The following is a 20,656-nucleotide window of genomic DNA, read 5'->3' as shown; positions in this document are numbered from 1 at the left end:
CCTGTTTGGCTCCATCTTTCTTCTGATTATCCCCTCCTGCTTGGTTTTTCTATACTTTTACTCTTTGCCACCCATACTTCTCTCTCTCGTTGACTCTAACACCTCTCTCACTCTTTCAGTAATTCCTTTATCTTGGTCTCTCTCCCTCTCCTTCACGCTCTTTTCCTCTCTCACTCTCCTTGCACACACACTCACTCGCTCTCCTTGTGCACACACACACTCACCCGCTCTCCTTGTGCACACACACAGACACTCGCTCTCTCCTTGCACACACGTGCTCTCTTCCTCTCTCCTTGCACACACACTCACTCGCGCTCTCCTTGTGCACACACACAGACACTCGCTCTCTCCTTGCACACACGTGCTCTCTTCCTCTCTCCTTGCGCACACACACACGCTCTCTGCCTCCTGTCCCTCTATCTCTTCCTTACCCCCTCCTCCTCCTGCTTTCTAGAACGCGGGCTCACTATTAGTATTAGTAATTGTGTCCCATGAAGTGTAACAATCTCCTGTAATCTATCAGAGGTTTATCTGCTTTATCAGAGAGCCGGGAATGGCCGGGCCTGGAGATGGCGCCATGCTCAGGAGCTGATAAAGTTACAGAGTTCAGCCAGTGATGAATGTTAAGTAACTACACACCAGTTACATGGGATATAGACTTGGCAGAAAGAGCATTTTCGTCTGAAACCAATCTCCCAGATATCAGCAGAGCTGCTTTTTTTCTCAGGCTCGCTCACTCTCGTCCTCCTCCTGTCTCTGTCTTTCCTTTCTGCGTCTCCCTTCCTTTTCTTTACCTGTTATCTCTCTCTCTTTCTCCATCTGCCCACTCCGTCGGGGGGTGTCTCTTTCCTCATTGTTTTGTGCTGTCTCTTCTGTCCTGGCTCTCGCTGTCCCTTCCTTGGTTCTCTGTTGTCATCTTTTGTGATTTTCGGTGACTCTGGTCACATAAAGGGGACATGGTGTATTTGGGGAAACCTTGAACCCCATTTAAAATAAATATTTTGAATAATTCTTAATGTTCGTGGTGATCGCTGTGTGGTATTATTCTCTGCCGCTCCTTATTCTCTTTTATTCCTCTTTGTCCTTGCTCTCTCCCCTTCTCTCTCTCCCCCAGGTCATCAGTTTTTGTCTCTTCTCTCTCTCCCTCCATCACACTTTCTTTTCCCCCCACTCATCCTCCAAACCCAACCCTTCCCTCTCGCCCCCCCCCGTCTCCCCCTTCCCTCCTGCCTTCCTGTCTCCCTTCCCTCCTCTCCCCCCACCTCCTCCCCTCCACACTTTCTTCTTCCAGCCTCCCCACCCTTTTCTCTCACTTTGTGTCCCAGATTCACTAAAGGGCGCCAAACTTTAAACCAGCAAAACACGTGAAATCTTATGTTTTTTTTTTTAATAAATCAGTTTTGTAGTATTAAATCATCGTGATTGTTTGTATTTATTTTAATTCGACGCTTAATGGTATTTTTAAACTCCCCAGCTGTGCAAGATATTTGCAACACTTTCCTGTTTGTGATCATTTGTTGCCAATGTTTCCAGCAGTTTGAGCTGCAAACTGTAACAATGGTCAATGTTACCGTAGTAATATCCAGATACATTGTAGCTGCTGAGTTACGTTCACTGAAAGATTGATTGGAACTGAAAGGCGGCCATTATGGTAGGCACACAATCAGGATATTTACAGATTTATAACAGGAGAATCAATCGATTGCCAGCTTAGGTAAGAACATAGTATGACACATTGTCACATGCTTTACATATAAAAGGAGGAAAAAGTGGGGTGGGGGTGGGGGTGGGTAGGGGTGGGGGTGGGTGGGGGTTTGTAGGGGTATAGTGTTGCTGCTTTTAAGGTGTCCTAAAGCTTGGTACACCAATTAATCTAGGCCATAGAGAGGGCAGAGACCCAGAACCCTTTCTCACTCCTGTTCCCCTTCTCTTTACCTCGCTCCCTTCCCCACACATTTCTCCTTTCAGCCTCTCCTTCTCTCTCCCCCCCCCCCTCCTTGTTGCATGCCCACTCCTCACTTTAGTCGCGTTCCCCCTTTTGCACGTGTGTGTGAATGATAACACCTGTCTTGGGTTTCAGCGTCTCCACCATGGAGCTCGGTTGGGTGGTCACGTGTCCCTGCAAAAGGTACAGAGAGCGGGGAGGGGCCGCATTAGCCGCCCCCCCCACCCCCCATCTCTGCCATTTACCATTTTAATCTCTCAAATTATTAATGGCAAGAGGGCACCCGGCGTCTCCATGGCAACCAGAAGAAAAGGTCAGCTGGAGTTTATCTTATCTGGATAGAAAAGGGTTACTAATTAGAGATAGGTGCTGCTCAGCTTTAGGCTGCCGGGCCAAGCCCAACACTATCAGCCATCCACAGCCGATGCGCCACGCAATCCTCTCGAGGGGCTCGGAGGAGACCTGGCGGGGGAAAGACACACTGGGGACGCCATGCAAGTTGGGGAGAATGTGTGTGCCCCCCCCCCCCCCCCCCCCATGTTCTGGTCATGACATAGTCCAGCGGTGTTCAACTGCAGTCCTCAAGACTCTCCCCCCCAACAGGTCAGGTTAAGGATATCCCAGCTTCAGCACAGGTGGCTGAATCAGTGCTGAAGCAGGGATATCCTGAAAACATGATCAGTTTGTGGGGTCTTCTCCGTTTCATGGGACTTTCTTCTGTTTGTAAACACCAGAGGTCAATAACAAGTCTTATGAGTGCATCGTAGAAAGTCTTCTAGAAGTATACGTTGTGTAGTTTGCTGTCCTCATCTAGAATGGTTTTACCTGCTACTCTATAAACTTCTGTTTAGGAGCAATAATTCCCCAGCAGGTGCACAGTGGGTTATAGGTTTTTGACGCACACAGGCGTTGATGTATCGGTCTCCCGGCTGTATAACTGACGCAGAAACATTGCACCAGACTTGTTAAGGATACGACGCAATTCTGTTTGTTTGATAAATATGGCTGTTTTTTTTCTGCTCCGTTTTTTTCACCCCAGTTTTGGAACTGGGCGCTTTGGTTCATAGGGGCGTATGTATAAAGAATTGGGTTTTTGTTTGTTAAATAAATTGCAATTTGCATTGCATAAAACAAATCATCACTTTCATCTAAAATCGTGAGCAGAAATGATAAAGAACACTTATGTTAATGTGCTCATATCTGAGCCGGGTCCCCAAACCTGCCTTACCTATATAGGGACGTCACTATGTCCAGCTAAACCAGTCACAATAAGGGTAGCGTACTGAAATGGAAGAATTGGATGGATTTGGATATTTCATCTTCCAGATTTACCACATTTCTGCAAATATTACATAGTTAATATTCTATGATGCAGCATTTTTATATCTCTAACGGTCCTCTCTCAGTGACACCCCCAAACCATGTCACTGCACACATTCATTTCTTTTATTTGTAACAATCAACGATGATCTTGTCTTTGTGTGTGTGTTTCTCTAAGGATGTCTGCACATCCCTCTGTGATAGGCTGAGCGGCCTGTCACTCATCCTCTCTCCCTGCATCTCATTATACCCTCCCTGTCACCCACCTCCTACTCCTCATCTCCTACCCCTCATCTCCTCCAATACCTGGGACCTCTCTCCTCCTACCTCTCATCTCCTACCCCTCATCTCCTCCAATACCTGGGACCTCTCTCCTCCTACCTCTCATCTCCTACCCCTCATCTCCTCCAATACCTGGGACCTCTCTCCTCCTACCTCTCATCTCCTACCCCTCATCTCCTCCAATACCTGGGGCCTCTCTCCTCCTACCTCTCATTACGCCCTCCCTATTGCTTTTCTGCTTACTCCTATGTAAACTTTTCTGTTCTCTCCACCTTCCCCACTCCCCTCCTATCGACATTTCTTCCTATCGCCTTCCCTCCACCTATGCATGTGCCTATACACGGCACCACTATGTACACACCTCTTTCCCAACAACTTCTACGCCCCTCAATATAAAGAACTCCCACAAATCCTCTTCTCACCTCCTCTCTCTCCTCCTCCTTGCTGTTGGGGATATATCTCCTCATGCTGGACCCAGCCATATACACACCTGCTCTCGCCAACGCCCATTTCCCTGCTAATGGTGTTAACCCACCTAATTTAATACCGACCAACCTTAGAAACGCACCTCTCAAAAGAAGCGTCCCAGTAGCCTGCACTCATGGCCACAGTCCCACACTCAGTCACTCCTACAAACCATTGTGGCCAAGCACTGCCATCTACTGCACTTAGTCTCCCAAATACCACTTAGATTGTAAGCTCTTCGGAGCAGGGATTTCCTTTCCTATTGTCTGAATTTGCTGCGCTTATTGTAGTATTATAATTCCCTGTACTGTATTATCTTTGTAAAGCGTAGAGTACAGTCAGCGCTATATAAACAGGTCAGGTTTTCAGGATATCCCAGCTTCAGCACCGGTGGTTCAATCAGAGGCTCAGTCTTCGATTGAGCCACCTGTGCGGAAGCTGGGATATCCTGAAAACCTGACTTTTGGGGGGTGCTTGAGGACTGGAGTTGATTACCCCCTGCTTCACACAACCAAAGAGGCACTGGTGGTCGTGAAATCTCTCGTATAAATAACACCTGCAAAGAATGCGACCGCTGGGCCATTTGTACACGCAAGAAATCGAGAATGTCAGTCACACACCGCTATGCCAAAAGGTGAACTTCATGTCCAAAGATATCACAACCTTTAACAAAAAGTCATGTCTGCTACAAGGCCGATACGGCTACAAGAGCCCTGCGCTTCTTAATCCAACGCAATGTGTCGGAGGCACGCCCTGCTGAGAAATATAATGTTTCCGCTCTCCTTTCCAGTGTGCAGAATCAGACACATGTAGAGCTAATTGTTATGGATATATATACACTGCTACAGGGTAAGATCAGGCTAACCCCACGGCCATTTTTCTTGTAAGGCCATTAATTCTCCTGTGAGAGGCAGCCCCAGCGAACAGTTAGAAAGTTAGAAAGCTTGTTTGTTTTAAGTAGTGCTTAGGTGGACGTGATCTTTATGGCTCTAGTAATACCATGTTTATTCTACTAGTGCGGCAAGCCTCATAACTCGCACACTTGTGTGCCAGGCTGACTCCGTGTCTGCGAAAGATTAGGTCTTGGTTGTGGTCTTTCCAAGATAATGACTAAACCTAGCTCACTACTTTATGAGCCAGTCACCCGATCTCTGAGCCGATAGCATGACGAGGCTTGCTGGAGGGATATGGTATATCGCCGAGTTACCGGCAGTGTCCTGACGACCAAGGAATCAAATGGAAAATCTAAAGAAACAATCTATCCTGTCTGCTGGAAATATATTAAACGCGGCACACTTTTTAGGCTCTTTAGCTCGTTAAAACCGAGAACTCTCCGATGAATAGAACATCCTGTATTCAGCCTTACTCTTTTTCCAATGGTGTTTTGCATTAGAGACACATCGCAAGTTTAAAAATAAACATTTTTCTAATGTAGTTCAAAGTTCTAGTAGCCGTATTGACCCTGGAGAAAAGCAGATTGGATGTGGGTTGTGATAGCTTTTAGCAGGTCAACACCAAAAGTTCTTCATAGATTAAATTACAGTGTACATACAGAGCTTTCAAAACCTCAGGGTTCTTCAAGTCTACGGTCATTTGAAGAAGAGACCTATGAGGTTGATAGCTTTGTACACCATCATTTAAATTTTAACTTGCCAAGTTAAGGCACAAAACTATAGCTGGGAACGATGTCCCCCAAATCTCCCCCAATGTTACAGCACTTGATCATTAACCCCTTGCAATGTGTTAGTGAAAGGCATAAAAGGAGCGTTACCCTCCTTTTTTCTTATTCCCTGCACAGCGGTATTTCCCCCAAACTAGAAAACGGCTACATGATTTCATGATCAAGTATGTGTTCAGGGTTACAAATAATGCAAAGATGTATTACATTGTGACAGCGCTGCCTTGGAAGGGAGTGTAAAACCCGGCTCGGATCCCTGTGGCTGCTCACATGGGACGGGTTAATGCCTCCAAATGAGCGTCGACTCCAAGTCAAGTCAACGGTAGTTAACTCGTAACCGCGGCTGATGAATCTGCCCCGTAGACCTTGGGCGGCTCACTATCGCCACCTGTCCTGTGCGACATACATTAGATTGCATACTGTTTTGGGACACTGTGTACAGTGCTGCATACACTGTCAAGGGCTGAAAGAGCGGCTCAGTGAGTAAAGAAGAACAATGATAGAGTTTGAACCTGGTTGAAACCCCGGTGTCAGCTCCTTGTGACCTTGCGCCGGCCACTATCTCCCTGTGCCTCAGGCCCCAAAGACATAGATTGTAAGCTTATCTGGGCAGGACCTGTGCCTGTAACAATGTTATGTGCTGCGTACCGCGCGCAATACTGTGATTGTGACGCGCTTAAGAGTCCCATTGGGAGAAAAGCACTATATGAATTAGTTAGTATTATTATAAGAAATATTATTATTAACCAGCCACAAAGTAATTCTTTGTTGCATGTCCCTAGGGCAAGCGAAAACACCTTGGGGAGGGGGAGGGGTGGACGATTGGACCATTCGGTCTCCAAGTTAGAGAGGATCAGTAAGCCTTTCAAAAGCTGCCCTCCGTGCTCTGTTTGGGAAGAGTGGTTTAAGAACTCGGATAATACACTCTCCCCCAGATCCTTAATTGCAAAGTGATTGATAAACATCAGACCCTTGTTTTACAAGCAGCAAAGTCCTATTTAAGCTCCCAGGGGTTTGATGGAAAACATGCTGAATTTTTTCCTCGCTCTCTCCCCACAGTTTTAATTTGAAGATGAATTCAGGGTCGCAGGAAACTGAAGGACACAGCAGAGACAAAAGAGAAAGGGCCTTTATCTGTTTTCTATCAGTGGCTTTTTTTCTTCTTCTCCCTTCTTTCTTCAGTTCTTCATTCCAGTGCGGTCACTCCCCTGTTCCATTCAGGGTCAAGTTGTGGAAGCCAATCTGCCAAAGTGTGGCCTCCTGTCTCTCAACTCCACGCGCTGGGAAGACCTCATCCTTCTGCTCCAATGAGTGGAGCTGAAAGTTTCTCCAACATGGGAAACCAGTCCTCACAACCTGGGCTTTATTTAAAAGGTGCAGTTCCACTTAGTAAGGTGCCAGTCCCTCGTATAATGTATGTCAGAGATGAAAGAAAGGGAAGTCAGTCTGCCATGTAACACCTTTTATCTGCCACCTTTTTATGCGTGAGAATAATAAGGGGCGCGGTGTTGCAATCACTTGCTGCTCAATAAGAAGCATTTTAGTCATTTATATAGATTAACCCTTTTTTTCGCTGCCAAAGGGGCCCCTGTGGCAGAAAAGGGTTATTATATTGGTATACTGCACAATGAACAAATATAAGAGGAGTGTTTCATTCAGAGCCTTCAACAAGGGGCACTCAACTCCAATCCTCAATCTCCCCCCAACAGGTCAGGTTTTCAGGATGTCCCAGCTTCAGCACAGGTAGCTCAATCAGAGGCTCAGTCGAAGACTGACTGAATCAGACTGATTGAACCACCTGTGCTGAAGCTGGGACATCCTGAAACCCTGACCTGGTGGGGGGAGCTTGAGGATTGGAGTCCAAATAAACCATTATTTAAGTTATCGTGAGTAAAAAAAAAAAGTGAAAACGCGCCACTGTAGTGCACAGTAAATAAAAGCCGGGCTCAGATCTGCCCCAGACGTGAGAATGTGATATTTTTATGGGCTGTACACGGTGCGGTGGAGGGTTTTTGTCACTTTTTTTTACCCGCCACAACTTAAATAATATATTTATATGGTACGGTCCCAAGTGTGGGAGTTACTTATGTATTTTAATGGGGGGAAAAAAAGGAAAAGAACCCCATTTTTTTTTTTTGTTAATGTCCTGGGTGACACAGCGGACGGAGCCAAACATGATTGTAATTAAACATAACAGCTACAATTGTGCGCAGTCAGACGGAGAGGGAATTTCCCGAGAGCTTCTTCTAGTGAATCGTATTCTAGAGACGGATGATCGAATGGGGTAAGTGGAGGGTCTTTCTGGCGTAAGGCAATGACTGTTTGTTTTTTTTTGGGGTGGGGGTGGGAGGGCGGTAGGTCTCCTTAGAAATCATGTGAGGTTCCTCCTGGGTACCACGAGGGAGCGTTCGAGAGGCACAGGGTTGTCCCACTTTATTTTCCACGTCCTCGAGCCAATGGGATTGCGAAAATCAGGAAAACTTACAGAACTTGCAGTCAAAAAGTGGCGAATTTCATTAAGAAAGCTCAATAGATAAGTCTGTAGAGAAGTGTGATGTTACAGTAATATTTTGCCTATTTCTGGTAACTCCTGATTCAGCAAGCAGATCATACTCGGGGTTAACATGATATAGGGGAGCAACCTGGCAGAAGGAATTGTAACTACGAGGGTCTAATCTAGTCCCTCGGCTCCGGCGGGGTCCTGTGTCGTCACGTGACGGGTTACCATGATGACGCGTCACTGGAAGGAAGGTAAATTAGTTACAGACTCCTTGTGCGGTCCCCCGGTATTTAATTTCAATGCCTCGTGGAAAGGGCGCAGGACCTCTGAAACCGCCGTGCGCCCCCAGTTTGCGCACCCCTGTGCTGTGTCACCATACATAATGCTTGGCAGTAACATCTGTGTATGTGTCTATGTATAACCAAAAGTACAATTCCAGCGCTCCTTCCAGTTTACTAACGAAATTTCTACATTTACAACCTAAGTCTATGTAACAAAGGAGACATTTAGTTGCATCTTTTGATCAAAACATGATTCAAGCCGCCAACCCCATGAAGATAAACCCCATATATATCGCAGGTACCTGCACTGAATAAATACAATTTCTTACTGCCCTATGGGCTAAACTTGGTTGAATATGTGAAAGTGCCCTGAAAGGGTTAAATGAATGACGCAGAAGGCTTTTTGTCATTCAGAGCAATTAAACACTGGCGTGATCCACTAGCAAAGTTGCCTTATTCTGAAGGAAAACTGGGGGTGCCGAAATCCCCTAGTGACTAATAATAGATACCCACTGGCTCACCTGGTTCTCTTTAGGAGGGGCCTGGCCCCTGCTTTCAGCTTCGGAGCTCCTGACCAATTCTCCAATTAGCACAAAGGTATACACAAGCCTCAGTGTCAGGCTGCACTTCACTCTCCATTGAAGAGGTGTCTAGGCTGGCAGGAATAGCATGTACCTGTAGTATTAGTTTTCATTGGGGAATTTGTGCACCCACCGTTTTTCTTCATAATAAGGGAGCTTTGTTACTGGATTATGCCAGCTGTTAATTGCACTGAATATCAGACATTATGCTTCATTTATTTAACCTTTTCAGGGCACTTCCACATATTTCACCAAACTCCGTCCACAGGACAGTAAGAAATTGTGTTTATTCCGTCAAGGTTCCTGCTATATTTTGAGGTTACCTTGACAGGGTTAGCAGGTTTGAAATCGTGTTTTGATGAAAAAGATATGACCAGATGGCTCCTTTGTTATATAGACTTGGCTTCTAAATGTAGACATTTCGCTAGTCACTTGCAAGCCAATTTGGGCAGAGCGCTGGAATTCTAATTGTGTTTCCCATAAATGTGAGGCCAATCTTTTTACCAGCTGCATACTTCATAAAGGGAGGAGCGCAAGTAATGTGTGTTTGTTATGTATCCCTCCTTGCCCGGCTCTAAAGGTGTTTACACGGAGGTGAACTGTATACATGGCTGGGCTCCCAATCATACCTGTTCAGGGTGCTGGGTCCGTGCAGGCTGAGCTCCCAATCATACCTGTTCAGGGTGCTGGGTCCGTACAGGCTGGGCTCCCATTCATACCTGTGCTGGGTGGGTGCAGGCTGGGCTCCCATTCATACCTGTGCTGGGTGGGTGAAGGCTGGGCTCCCATTCATACCTGTTCAGGGTGCTGGGTGGGTGCGGGCTGGGCTCCGTCTCTCCTGGTCAGGGTGCTGGGTGGGTGCGGGCTGGGCTCCGTCTCTCCTGGTCAGGGTGCTGGGTGGGTGCGGGCTGGGCTCCGTCTCTCCTGGTCAGGGTGCTGGGTGGGTGAAGGCTGGGCTCCGTCTCTCCTGGTCAGGGTGCTTTTCCGTCTCTCCTGGTCAGGGTGCTGGGTGGGTGCAGGCTGGGCTCCGTCTCTCCTGGTCAGGGTGCTGGGTGGGTGCAGGCTGGGCTCCGTCTCTCCTGGTCAGGGTGCTGGGTGGGTGCAGGCTGGGCTCCGTCTCTCCTGGTCAGGGTGCTGGGTGGGTGCGGGCTGGGCTCCGTCTCTCCTGATCAGGGTGCTGGGTGGGTGCGGGCTGGGCTCAGTCTCTCCTGGTCAGGGTGCTGGGTGGGTGCAGGCTGGGCTTGGATATGCAGATAAAACAATGGTGGACAAACAAGAGCTTTATTCACATCCGTTTTATAAGGCTCGCCCTACAAGGACAGACTGCACGTTAGACATATTAACTGGTGGCAAATATGGCTTTTTTCCCTGGTAGCTCACTCCTAGGCTGGGGGAGGTGCTCGTTTCCCTTATTATTGATTAGATTGGCAATCTCCTACATATCTTCAATAATACCCCATTTCAAGAGGGTCCCTGTTGGGAAATACTGTGCTTGCTGGGAACCTATCTCCCCTGTAGTGACATCACTGGTCACAAGACCTGCAAGGGAGTAGCAATCGCTTCTGCACAGTCATCCTACTGGGGAGGGGCAATACCAGAATGATCACTGATGCATCAGGGAGAGTGGGCAGTGGGTGCAGGAGGGAGAGTGGGCAGTGGGTGCAGGAGGGAGAGTGGGCAGTGGGTGCAGGAGGGAGAGTGGGCAGTGGGTGCAGGAGAGGAAGACAGGGGCAGTGGGTGCAGGAAGGAGGGAGAGTGGGCAGTGGGTGCAGGAGGGACAGTGGGCAGTGGGTGCAGGAGGGAGAGTGGGCAGTGGGTGCAGGAGAGGAAGACAGGGGAAGTGGGTGCAGGAAGGAGGGAGAGTGGGCAGTGGGTGCAGGAGAGGAAGACAGAGGGGCAGTGGGTGCAGGAAGGAGGGAGAGTGCGGATGTGGATACAGGAGGCACAGAGAAAAAGAGGTAAGCAGTGACTGCAGGAGAGAGATTGTAGAAGGAGTAAAAGAGAGGGAGAGGGGCATATGGGGTGGAAGAGGCAGAGATAAGAAGCAGGAGATACAGGTCCTACCTCCCTGTAAGATATATTACATCCCTGGGAGCCTCTGTACTGACTGGCTGATGCCTCTCATGTGACTTCCCTTGTGTAAACCCCCCAGAAAGAGGATTGTGGGATTTGGGGTCCTGCTGCTACTAAAGCATTGGAGCTGGATTACAACTCCCAGAAGCCCCTACACATGTGAGAATGAGCAAGGAGCGCAGAAGCAGTGAGGGCGCGGGGCCCTGAACGTGCGGAACCCTGTGTACAGAAACCCTTAGCACAATGCTCTAGGCCGGGCCCCACCTCTGCCCAGCGACAGCTGTCCTGGCGCTTCCCCCCCTATTGGGGGCCCCTAGGCACTGCGCATAATGGGTAATCCTCCTGCAATCCTGTGCATCCTGTATAGGTATTAGAGCAGTGGTGTCAAACTCAGTCCCCAAGGGCAACGAACAGGGCTGCCACCTACTATTGAAGGCTAACCCGGAGACTTTTTACATTTAACTATATATTTATTTCTCTTACCTGCGGCATCTCCCGGCAATCATCTCCCCTGTCAGCATGGCTTTGCGCTGACAAATGGCGCAGCATCAAATTGCCATGTCAGTGGAACGCCGGGTGATGTCACGTAGTGTCCCGTTATGGCAATGGGTGCCACGTAGCGTCCCGTAGCCATGGCAACGGGCGTCACAAGACAGTGTCCTGTTGTCCTGGCAACGGGTGTCGTGTAGCGTCCCGTTGTCATGGCAACGGGCATCACGTGACATCACACAGCCGTGTTGACGGGATTTGCAGGGGGAGAGGCTGCCGCTGACCAGAGATTTTCCAGGTAAACCCGTAGCCCGGAGATACGTGGGCGAAACCCGTAGCCTCTGGATTAAACCCGGAGTGGTGGCTGCCAACCGTTTGGGTTTTATGGCTATCCATGCTTCAGCACAGGTGGGTCAATCAGTGGCTCAGTCTTTGACTGAGACACTGAGCCACCTGTGCTGAAGCAGGGATACCCATAAAACCTGGTCTGTTTGTGCCCCTTGAGGACGGAGTTTGACACCCCTGGATTAGAGGGAGCCTGACTTGCGTTGGTACCACAGAACACTTGTAATTAATGATGTGCAGATGTGAAAAGCTTTTGCCCGAGTTCGGGAACCATGCGCAATTAACCCCCCCCCCCCCCCAGTCAGAGCCGAGTCACAGCGCGGGCAAAAACTCATCAAGCAATTCAATCTGTGCGAACTCCCACCCAGACCCTGAAATCTGGGACTCGCTGGAGAAAAAACTTGGCGAATCACTTGCGAATTGTGTCCGAGCTGCGATTCATCGGTGAAACCGCAAATTAATGGCGGAAATGTGTGATTTTCTGAGAAACTCCTTAGCCCTTTAAAAGTTCTGCAGACTGGTTCCCCAGGAAATGATTGTGGTTCAAAAAAAAAACATGATAATTGTGAATGCATTTTGGAATTTTTCACCCCTCTCTGGTTGTAATTACCCCTTTCCATATCTCCCCTCTCGCATTCCCCTGCCCTACACAACTGCACCCCCCCCCTCCTCCCCCGGCTCTGTTCTGAAAGGGGTAACCTAGAACGGGAGTCACGGACTCCGTCAGGGTTAAAAGAGCCTTGTGTAAGGTGCATGAAAGGCAAAGGGGCTGCAGAAGGTGGGGACGAGCTTTGCTATCTGTCCTCTGTTCCATCCTCCCATGATCTCGAAGCTGGTGGGAAAGTCCGAATGTGTTACTATTTTCTATCTGTTATCGGCCGCCCTTATCGGACCGCGCTTGTCTGCATGCCTGGGCTCTTATATCCAGGGTCTTTCACTTGGCAGCTTGGAATTCTCTTTCTTTCTCTTTTTATCAACCCCCCCGTCCCCCCTCTTTCTGCCTTTTTTTAATTTACTGGATAAACGAGGAGTATTTCAGAAACGGTTTATTATTTCAGCGTTGAAAGACGTTGATGTGGCTTTTAATTTGGGTGAAGCGCTCAGACAATCGCTTGGAATCCTTTTGTCCTGTGAACTGTGACTGCTCCTTTTTCTCCGTGTTATCTTTCTTTCCCCTCCCTTAACCCGCTGTTCACCGAGATAGCCTCGGTGTGCCATGGCTGCCAACTTTTCACTTGGAAGTCGATGTTCCCCCCACTTAGACAAACTGGGTGGGATGCAGGGACACTGGCATCCCTAAACTACCCCAAATTATTGCAGCCCTTTGTGTTTCCGTAGAGGCTAGCAGTCTACTAAAGTGCAGCTATCCCTATGGCAAACCCAGGCCCGTGCAGTCCTTCACATCTTCATGGTCACCTAAAGCAGATCTGGGACCAGCGTCTTCCTCTCTAACAGCTCTGTGGAATTGGCTGTATATGTTTCAGTTGAAGGATGGCTGACCTCTGTGGAAAGGAACGTGCCTACGTTGGCACTTTCTGCCACTGAAGGCCAAGTGGGGAGAAGTCACCAACGGGTACATCCACCTGGTTGAAGGTCCAGTGCCCTGTCCTAGTAAATACACATGAAGAGCTCCAGGCAACAGGCCCTTCAATTGTGAGCTCTTGGGTGGAAGTCCCACCACAGCTAATTTAATGTTCAGCAACATTTATCACTTTGTATGTACATTGTATGTATATGTGTGTGTATCTATCAGAGGTAGATCACCCGGACACCAAAAATGTAACTCCTGTCAGTCACAACCGGCAACAGCGCTCCGCGCTTTGGTCAGTAATTGCTGCGCCACTTCGTGTGGCGTGCTGGGGTGGGGCAGAGGTTGGGCGGGGTGGTGGGGGCAGCGGGTGGGGGCAACGGGTGGGGGCAGCGGGTGGGCGCAGCACACAACAGTGTTTTCTAGGACTCTGCCCAACCTTGCTTTCAATTCAGGCTGGAGGTGTGGATACACACACACACACACACACTATGACACAGAGCCGCTCGCCCTGCTTAACAAAACGCTGGCTCCTATATTTTTGTCCACCCCCTATATATTTTACATGGTTTGTATAGTGGGGGCGTGGAACAGTGTGACCTTCAGAACAAGAGGCATTTGAACATAATTATCACCATGTAAATTATCACCATACATGACAGCAGATAAACACATTAGGCAGTGATATTTCCGCTCCCAAGAGCTAGCAATCCAAGACCACAAAGAGTTAATCTTGTCCTGTCATCCTAGATTAATCCCATTGGTACCATCACTGTACATGGAGGGGTGGGAGGCTGGGGGGGAGTCTTGCCCATTATAATAATAATAATACAAGTTTAATGGTTTGAGCTCTGCTGTAAGGGGATTTTTTCTCGCCACATTTCAGTGGCCAGCCTGAGTAATTCCGTTTTTTAAAGCATGAAAAAAGGGAGTTGATGAAATTCCGCTATCAGCGTCGAACCAATATGCAAAATATCTCGCTGCAAATCAAAAAGCTATTATGTTTTCATTTCCATTTCAGCGTATTTGCTTAATGAAGAATAGACAGATCAGGCTGACTTAGGATGCCTGCAAGAGGTGATAAGTGTGGCCGTCTCCCAGCGATCCCACAGAAGTGACGCTCCCAGACATGCTTTTTCTCTGACACCCCCTCCTCCCTCCCCTCCGCTCCTGGCCTTGGCGTCTCGTTTCACCCTAGCAGCTGCGGCCGTGCCTGTTGAAAGCAGAGTAGCCGATTGGCACGTATCTGGCGCTGGGTAGGGAGGTGTGATGGTACATAGGGGTACAAAGTATCTGCAAAACTGCACCTTGGAAAAAAATAAATAAAAAGTCCGGCGTGGATTGCCTCTTTACTATTATTTTTATATATAGGATTGAAGCGGGGGGTCTCCGGAGCTGAACCCTATTAATGTGTTTCCGGGGACCCCCTGCTTCCAGAGATACTTACCTCCATAGGGGGTGCCCGTAGCCACTCCTAGGTTCACTATATGGCTGCTTTTCAAAGCTCCCGCCCCCTGCCACCCATTGAGGCTTCCTATTTGCCATGTGGCGCGGGAACTTTAAACTTACAGGAAATACCGGCACCCCCTTCGGAGGTATCTCCGGAAGCAGGGGACACCCGGGGCAGAAATAAACTGGGTTCAGCTCCGGGGACCCCCTGCTTCAACCCTGGATTTAAAAAAAATGAAGAAGAAAAAACCCCCAAATAGATTGCTACTTTACAAGGGGGTTCACCTTGTTTATGGGCAGAGGGGCCTGTAACAGAGGGCAGCTAAATGGGATTGTGGGGGTCACAGAGCGTGGGTGAGGATTGAGCGGGTCATTTTACCAACACATGGATCACTGTTTCATCTTGGTTACTGACTGCACAACAGCAAAGATAATGACCCAGATCCACAAAGCTCCCGTTAAATCCGGGCTCATAAAGTGATGTAACACGAAGCGGCGGTGCTTGTTATGTTCCCCGAGGGCAACGCGTATCCTCAAAGCTCATTTCATGCAAACACAGCGGCTGTTCTATATCTCCTTAGCAGTGGAATAACGCAGGGGTGGGGAACTCCAGTCCTCAAGGGCCACCTACAGGTCAGACTGAGCCACCTCTGCTGAAGCAGGGACATTCTAACAACCTGACCTGTTCTTGGCCCTTGATTACTGGAGTTGCCCACCCTCGCATTAACGTTGCGTTGTTGTGGCTTGACGTTGCTTTATCTTCCAGTAATGTGGCGTTAAGTATGTCTTGGCGTAACTCTGGTTCCAGACCCTAAAATAGGTGTTTAGCTGATGCGGAGAGGGAAATAACGCTGGAGAAAATGCTACCCCGTCCGTTACCGGATGCCCAACTGTGATGTTGCGCCAATCCAGACCCTAAATAAGCCCTATTTCAGGGTCGGAATGCGAGCAACGCCACGTTTAGGTAACCAACGCAACGGTCAGTCCCTGCGTTAATGGATACGTAATGTTATATTCGTGCATCATTTGCACGTCCTTATCATTAACAGCCGTTCTAGTCAACGCTGTGCTTTTTACAGGAGGAAACCTGACTTATGCGTATGTTACTGTCCATTGGAAATACACTGCTGGTGTTAACATGGCCTTAAGTTGGGTTACCGTCATGTTGGGGGACTTCGAGGACCTTTGTGGATCTGTGCCTGTGATGTCTAAAGAATAATAATTGGGAGAATTAAGCAGTTTTGGGGGAGCCGTGCAAGACACGCGTGGATACACACATGGACTTCTTGTGGAGGCTTTTAACCCACTATAACCATTATTTGAAGAAACCCAAAATCGTACCCAACATAGTCCTTGAAGAGCTGCACTTGGTCTCAGTCTAGATTGTAAGCTCTTCAAAACAGAGATGGAGTCTTTATTTTTCTGCCGTACTATGTATGTAAAAAAATAACAAAGGGATAGGCACACCATAAATATGCAAAAAAGTATCTTTTATTGGCCTTCCATATTCATGTTGTGTCTATCCCTGTGATTTATTTTTGTACAGTACCTATAAGTACTCTGATAGCAGTACCCTCTCCAGTACTCTGATAGCAGTACCCTCTCCAGTACTCTGATAGCAGTACCCTCTCCAGTACTCTGATAGCAGTACCCTCTCCAGTACTCTGATAGCAGTACCCTCTCCAGTACTCTGGCTTATACTTGTTAAGTGTGTGCCCCAATCCCTTCACTCTGGTGGTATATATGTATATCTTTATTTATATAGCGTCATCCAGGTACATAGCGCTGTATAATACACGTGACATTATAACACATAATGGGAATAAGCCCTTCAGTCATAAAACAATAGGAAAAGGATTCCCTGCCCCGAAGAGCTTACAATCTAAGTGGTAAGTGGGGAGAGCTTACAGAGACAGTAGGAGGGCGTTCTGGTAAGTGCGTCTGCCAGGGGTCAGCGTCGGTGCATATGAGATGTATAGTATCAGCCAGCGGAGCTTCCCATACGCTTCGTTAACGAGGTGTGCTCTAATTAAAAGATCTTAAAGGTGAAAAATAATGGTTAGATGTCCCCTATTGCCACTGTAAAATTCCCAGCAGAATACGAAGTCCCCGGACGCCAGGAGTAGCAGCAGACAAAGCTGTGGAAACGGGAAGACATTTGGGTCAGTTACCACCATTTTTCTTTTTAATCTTTTTTTGCGTCTGCCAGAAGGCTAAATTCATTGCATTGATCCCGGCCCAAACGCCAGCCGCTTGATCTCAGATTCTTATCAGGGGGAAATTTAAAGTTTGCTGAAACGATCCTTTGTTCCCCATACCAGGGCTCCCAAACCCGCCTCCTGGGGCAGTTTATTTATTTTTATTTTTTACATGCTGCTTGCCGGGCAGGAATTCAGGAGGGGTGAAAAATATTGCTTCATGGAACTTTATGAAAATGTCTTTTAACCCCTCCACTGCTAGAATTATAGCTCCTGCGTGTTGAGAAGCACTTTTATTGTTGGATTGTTTTTTTTAAAGTCGTCCCATCTGCTATAATATTCATAGATAGTTCCCTATAAAGAACTGCAGTGTACACAGTGCTTCACTTAGTATTTTTCAAGCACAAGTCTGCCTCATACAGCAGGGGGGGGGGGGCTCAACTCCAGTCCTCAAGACCCCCCAACAGGTCAGGTTTTACAGATATCCCTGCTTCAGCACACATAGCTCAATCAATGGCTCAGCTGAAGAGCCTTCTTCAGCACAGGTGACTTCATCAGTGAGTCAGTCTTTGACTGAGCCATCTCTGGGATATCCGTAAAACCTGACCTGTTGGGGGATCTTGAGGACTGGAGTTGAGCACAGCTGCCATATAGAATTTTTTTTTTTTTTAATTATTATTATTTTTGGTGCCTGGAGAACAGAGATAAAGTGACAGACCGAAGATCACCAGGAGCTGCTACTGGGGTTCGAACCGAGTGTAGTTGGATTACACGTATACAGAAGATTAACAAGATGTGCACTCATGAGTACTTGCATACATTTATTGAACGTGTCAATGTTTTGGTCCCACCATGGACCTTTCTTAAGAAGGTCTGTAGGCGCTTGGCAACTATTACAGCTAATGAAACTTACCTCCCTCTTATATTACCGTCATCCTGCACTCTCAATACCAACAGAGAAACTGCTACATCTCATGTGGGTTACAGGGTAGCAGAGACAGACAACACCCAAAATCACCCTGAGAGCCCAGGAATGGGTCTACATGAGCTGCTTTCACCATTTCAGGAACACTGAAGATGTTTAAAATAGGGGTAGCCAACTCCAGTCCTCAAGAGCTACCAACAAGTCAAGTTTTCAGAACATCCCTGCTTCAGCACAGGTGAAAGACTGAGTCAAGACAGTCAAAGACTGAGCCACTGATTGAGCCACCTGTGCTGAAACTGGTATATCCTGAAACCCTAACCTGTTGGTGGCTCTTGAGGACTGGAGTTGGCTACCCCTGGTTTAAAGTATGTTTTCCCTTTTGGAAACACTGTTTGTTGGGGTAATGTAAGCTCATTAAAGCTTCCTCCTAGTGTCCATCTTAACTTATTTATATCGTCTTTTCGTTATACAATGTTGCGGTCTTCCCTCCCACATTGTACTGCGCTGCAGGATATGTTGGCATCATACAAATAATATATAGTAAGAATATGAAGCAATGCTCAATGATAATGCAGTGCAGCATGTTCTTTGGTAAGGGGTGTGCACAATTCCACTTTGCAATAGGGGAACATATGAATCCGCTCTGTAGGGATTGCTATTTAACTGGGAGGCGAGAGGTGCCTTCTAACACAAACCAATCTGAAAGGAGGCTGCAGGCCTATCTTGCATCAAGAGGGGTGTATGGATGCAATGAACGAAGCCCCCCGCCCGATCCCTTCTCCGCCCAAGTACCAGTTTCTGCTCCGTGCCAAGGAGAGATCAGCAAGCCGAGGGTTAATTTTATCAGACGCCCAGGAGCCGTGCAGCCGTGAACAAAGAAATTAGCTTAAAGACGTTACATTTACAAGAGGAGAAAAGCGATTTGTTAGCTGGTGATTGTTTCTGAGCATTATCAGCGCCTGCTTTAATTGTGCTGGAACTGAAATTAGCAGAATTAGAAAAATTGTCTGTGCCGGGTCTGGGGGAGGCTTTCTTCACGCTTATTGTTGTGTGCTATGTATAGATTATGGAGCCTTTTGTTCTCTCGGGGTAAATATACATGCCTGCAGTCAGAGAGCCGCTGAGGTCTGAGAAGCAGTTATCACTGATGACTTCTTCTTTTTCGGAGTAGTTCATATTTCCTAAACCCTGCATAAAACCGACACTTGCGCGCTCCGTATCACCGGGCGCCAGACTCCGAAAGGCAGTTACGGCCGTTTTATTGCCAGCTGCTGCGACATACATCAATATACAGACCCGGCGGCGGCGGTGGTGGTGGAGCGGGAAGAAAAGAAGCAACACCATCGTTTTCACCAAACCGACCATAAACCATACACCTTTAATCATGAAATGTGTCCGTGTGCCAAACTCACTCTTAATAATGTCATCATTACTCTGGGGACAGAGCTCCGTTCCTGCCTGGCAGGAATCGCCCAGTTGGCACTTGCCCGGTTTTCCAAACCTTTAAGCTTCCCTAGTACTAATCCTAATCACTTACACGCTACCTTTAGCAATGCAGAATAGCATGTTCCAGGGGTACTGAGCAGGGGCTGTTATTGTTATTTACAGCTGTGCTCCGAATGTGCCATCATTTCTATTCATGCCGAACTCCATGCCCCCTCCAACCCCATTGAGACCAGCTATGTGGCTGGACCAATTTCCACCCTATGTCACCCCCCCCCTCCACCACCCTTAATGGCTTCAGCTTTCGGACTGGGCCATATTCTAACCTGAGCCACACCTTATCCTACAGTAAGCAGCCTCCTCACCTGCTCGTTTCAACATTGTCCCTCTTTCCCTCTCTCTAGACCAGGGGTGCGCAAACAGAGATTTTCTGGAGGTAGCGCGGCGCTTAGAGGCCCCGCGCTCTCCCCACAACTCCCCCGGGGGAGTGCGCGAGGCCTCTAACGCCCTCTTACCTGTTCTCAGCCGGATTCTGGCGACACGTCGCCAGGGTCAAATGGTAACGCGACGTCACATGACGTGACTTCAAATGAGCCCGCCAATGCCAGAGAGAAAGTAAGAGAGGGGAGGGGGGGGCGTGAGCAGACAGGGGGGCGCAAAGAAAAAGGTTTGGTGCACCCCTGCTCTAGACTGTCCGCTCTCACTTGCAGGGCCCTCATTACCTCTTTGTACATGTTTGTCCTCACTTGTCTGTACCTGTTTATGTAATGTAGGCCTACATAACTCTGTACCCCATTGTACTGCTCCGTGGAATATGTTGGTGCTTCACAAATAAACGATAATAACTCTGTTATATCTGTGCAACTCTGCCACCGATACACTGTCTCCCTGTACCAGCTGTAACTCTGTAGCACCACTTTAATGGCTGCTCCCCTTTTACTGTATAACGTGGACTGCATTGTGTTTTTTGAAGGTTCCCTTGGTGACATGGAGGACACAGAAGACAACCTGGTTGAGGAGTCCAGCCATTCCGAAAAAGATGGGGCAACCTCAGACCTGGATATGTCAGCAGATTATGACTCTTCCAGCCCATCGTGCAGTGAAGGTAACTGTAAGGTGCTTCACCCATCGTTCTACCCGCGCGCATTTATTAC

General features: G+C 48.1%; 1 protein-coding gene across 7 annotated transcripts in view; it reads left to right on the top strand.

The window, feature by feature from the left end:
• Nucleotides 1-20,656, top strand: part of ZFPM1 (zinc finger protein, FOG family member 1) — a 145,917-nt gene that overhangs the window by 58,416 nt on the left and 66,845 nt on the right. For 5 of the 7 annotated variants that reach the window (XM_075576413.1, XM_075576414.1, XM_075576411.1 and 2 more), the window contains one exon: nucleotides 20,476-20,607. In XM_075576413.1, the coding sequence (XP_075432528.1) occupies nucleotides 20,490-20,607 (118 nt within the window). In that variant the 5' untranslated portion in view covers nucleotides 20,476-20,489. Of the gene's footprint in view, nucleotides 1-6,872; nucleotides 7,065-20,475; nucleotides 20,608-20,656 lie in introns of all 7 variants that reach the window. The other 2 variants (XM_075576416.1, XM_075576410.1) reach the window with 1 other exon arrangement.

The sequence above is a fragment of the Ascaphus truei genome, chromosome 19 (assembly GCF_040206685.1).
Source record: "Ascaphus truei isolate aAscTru1 chromosome 19, aAscTru1.hap1, whole genome shotgun sequence".
Lineage (NCBI taxonomy): Eukaryota > Metazoa > Chordata > Amphibia > Anura > Ascaphidae > Ascaphus > Ascaphus truei.
The sequence above is the reverse complement of the archived record's forward strand: the minus strand, read 5'-3'. Positions and strand labels throughout refer to the sequence as shown.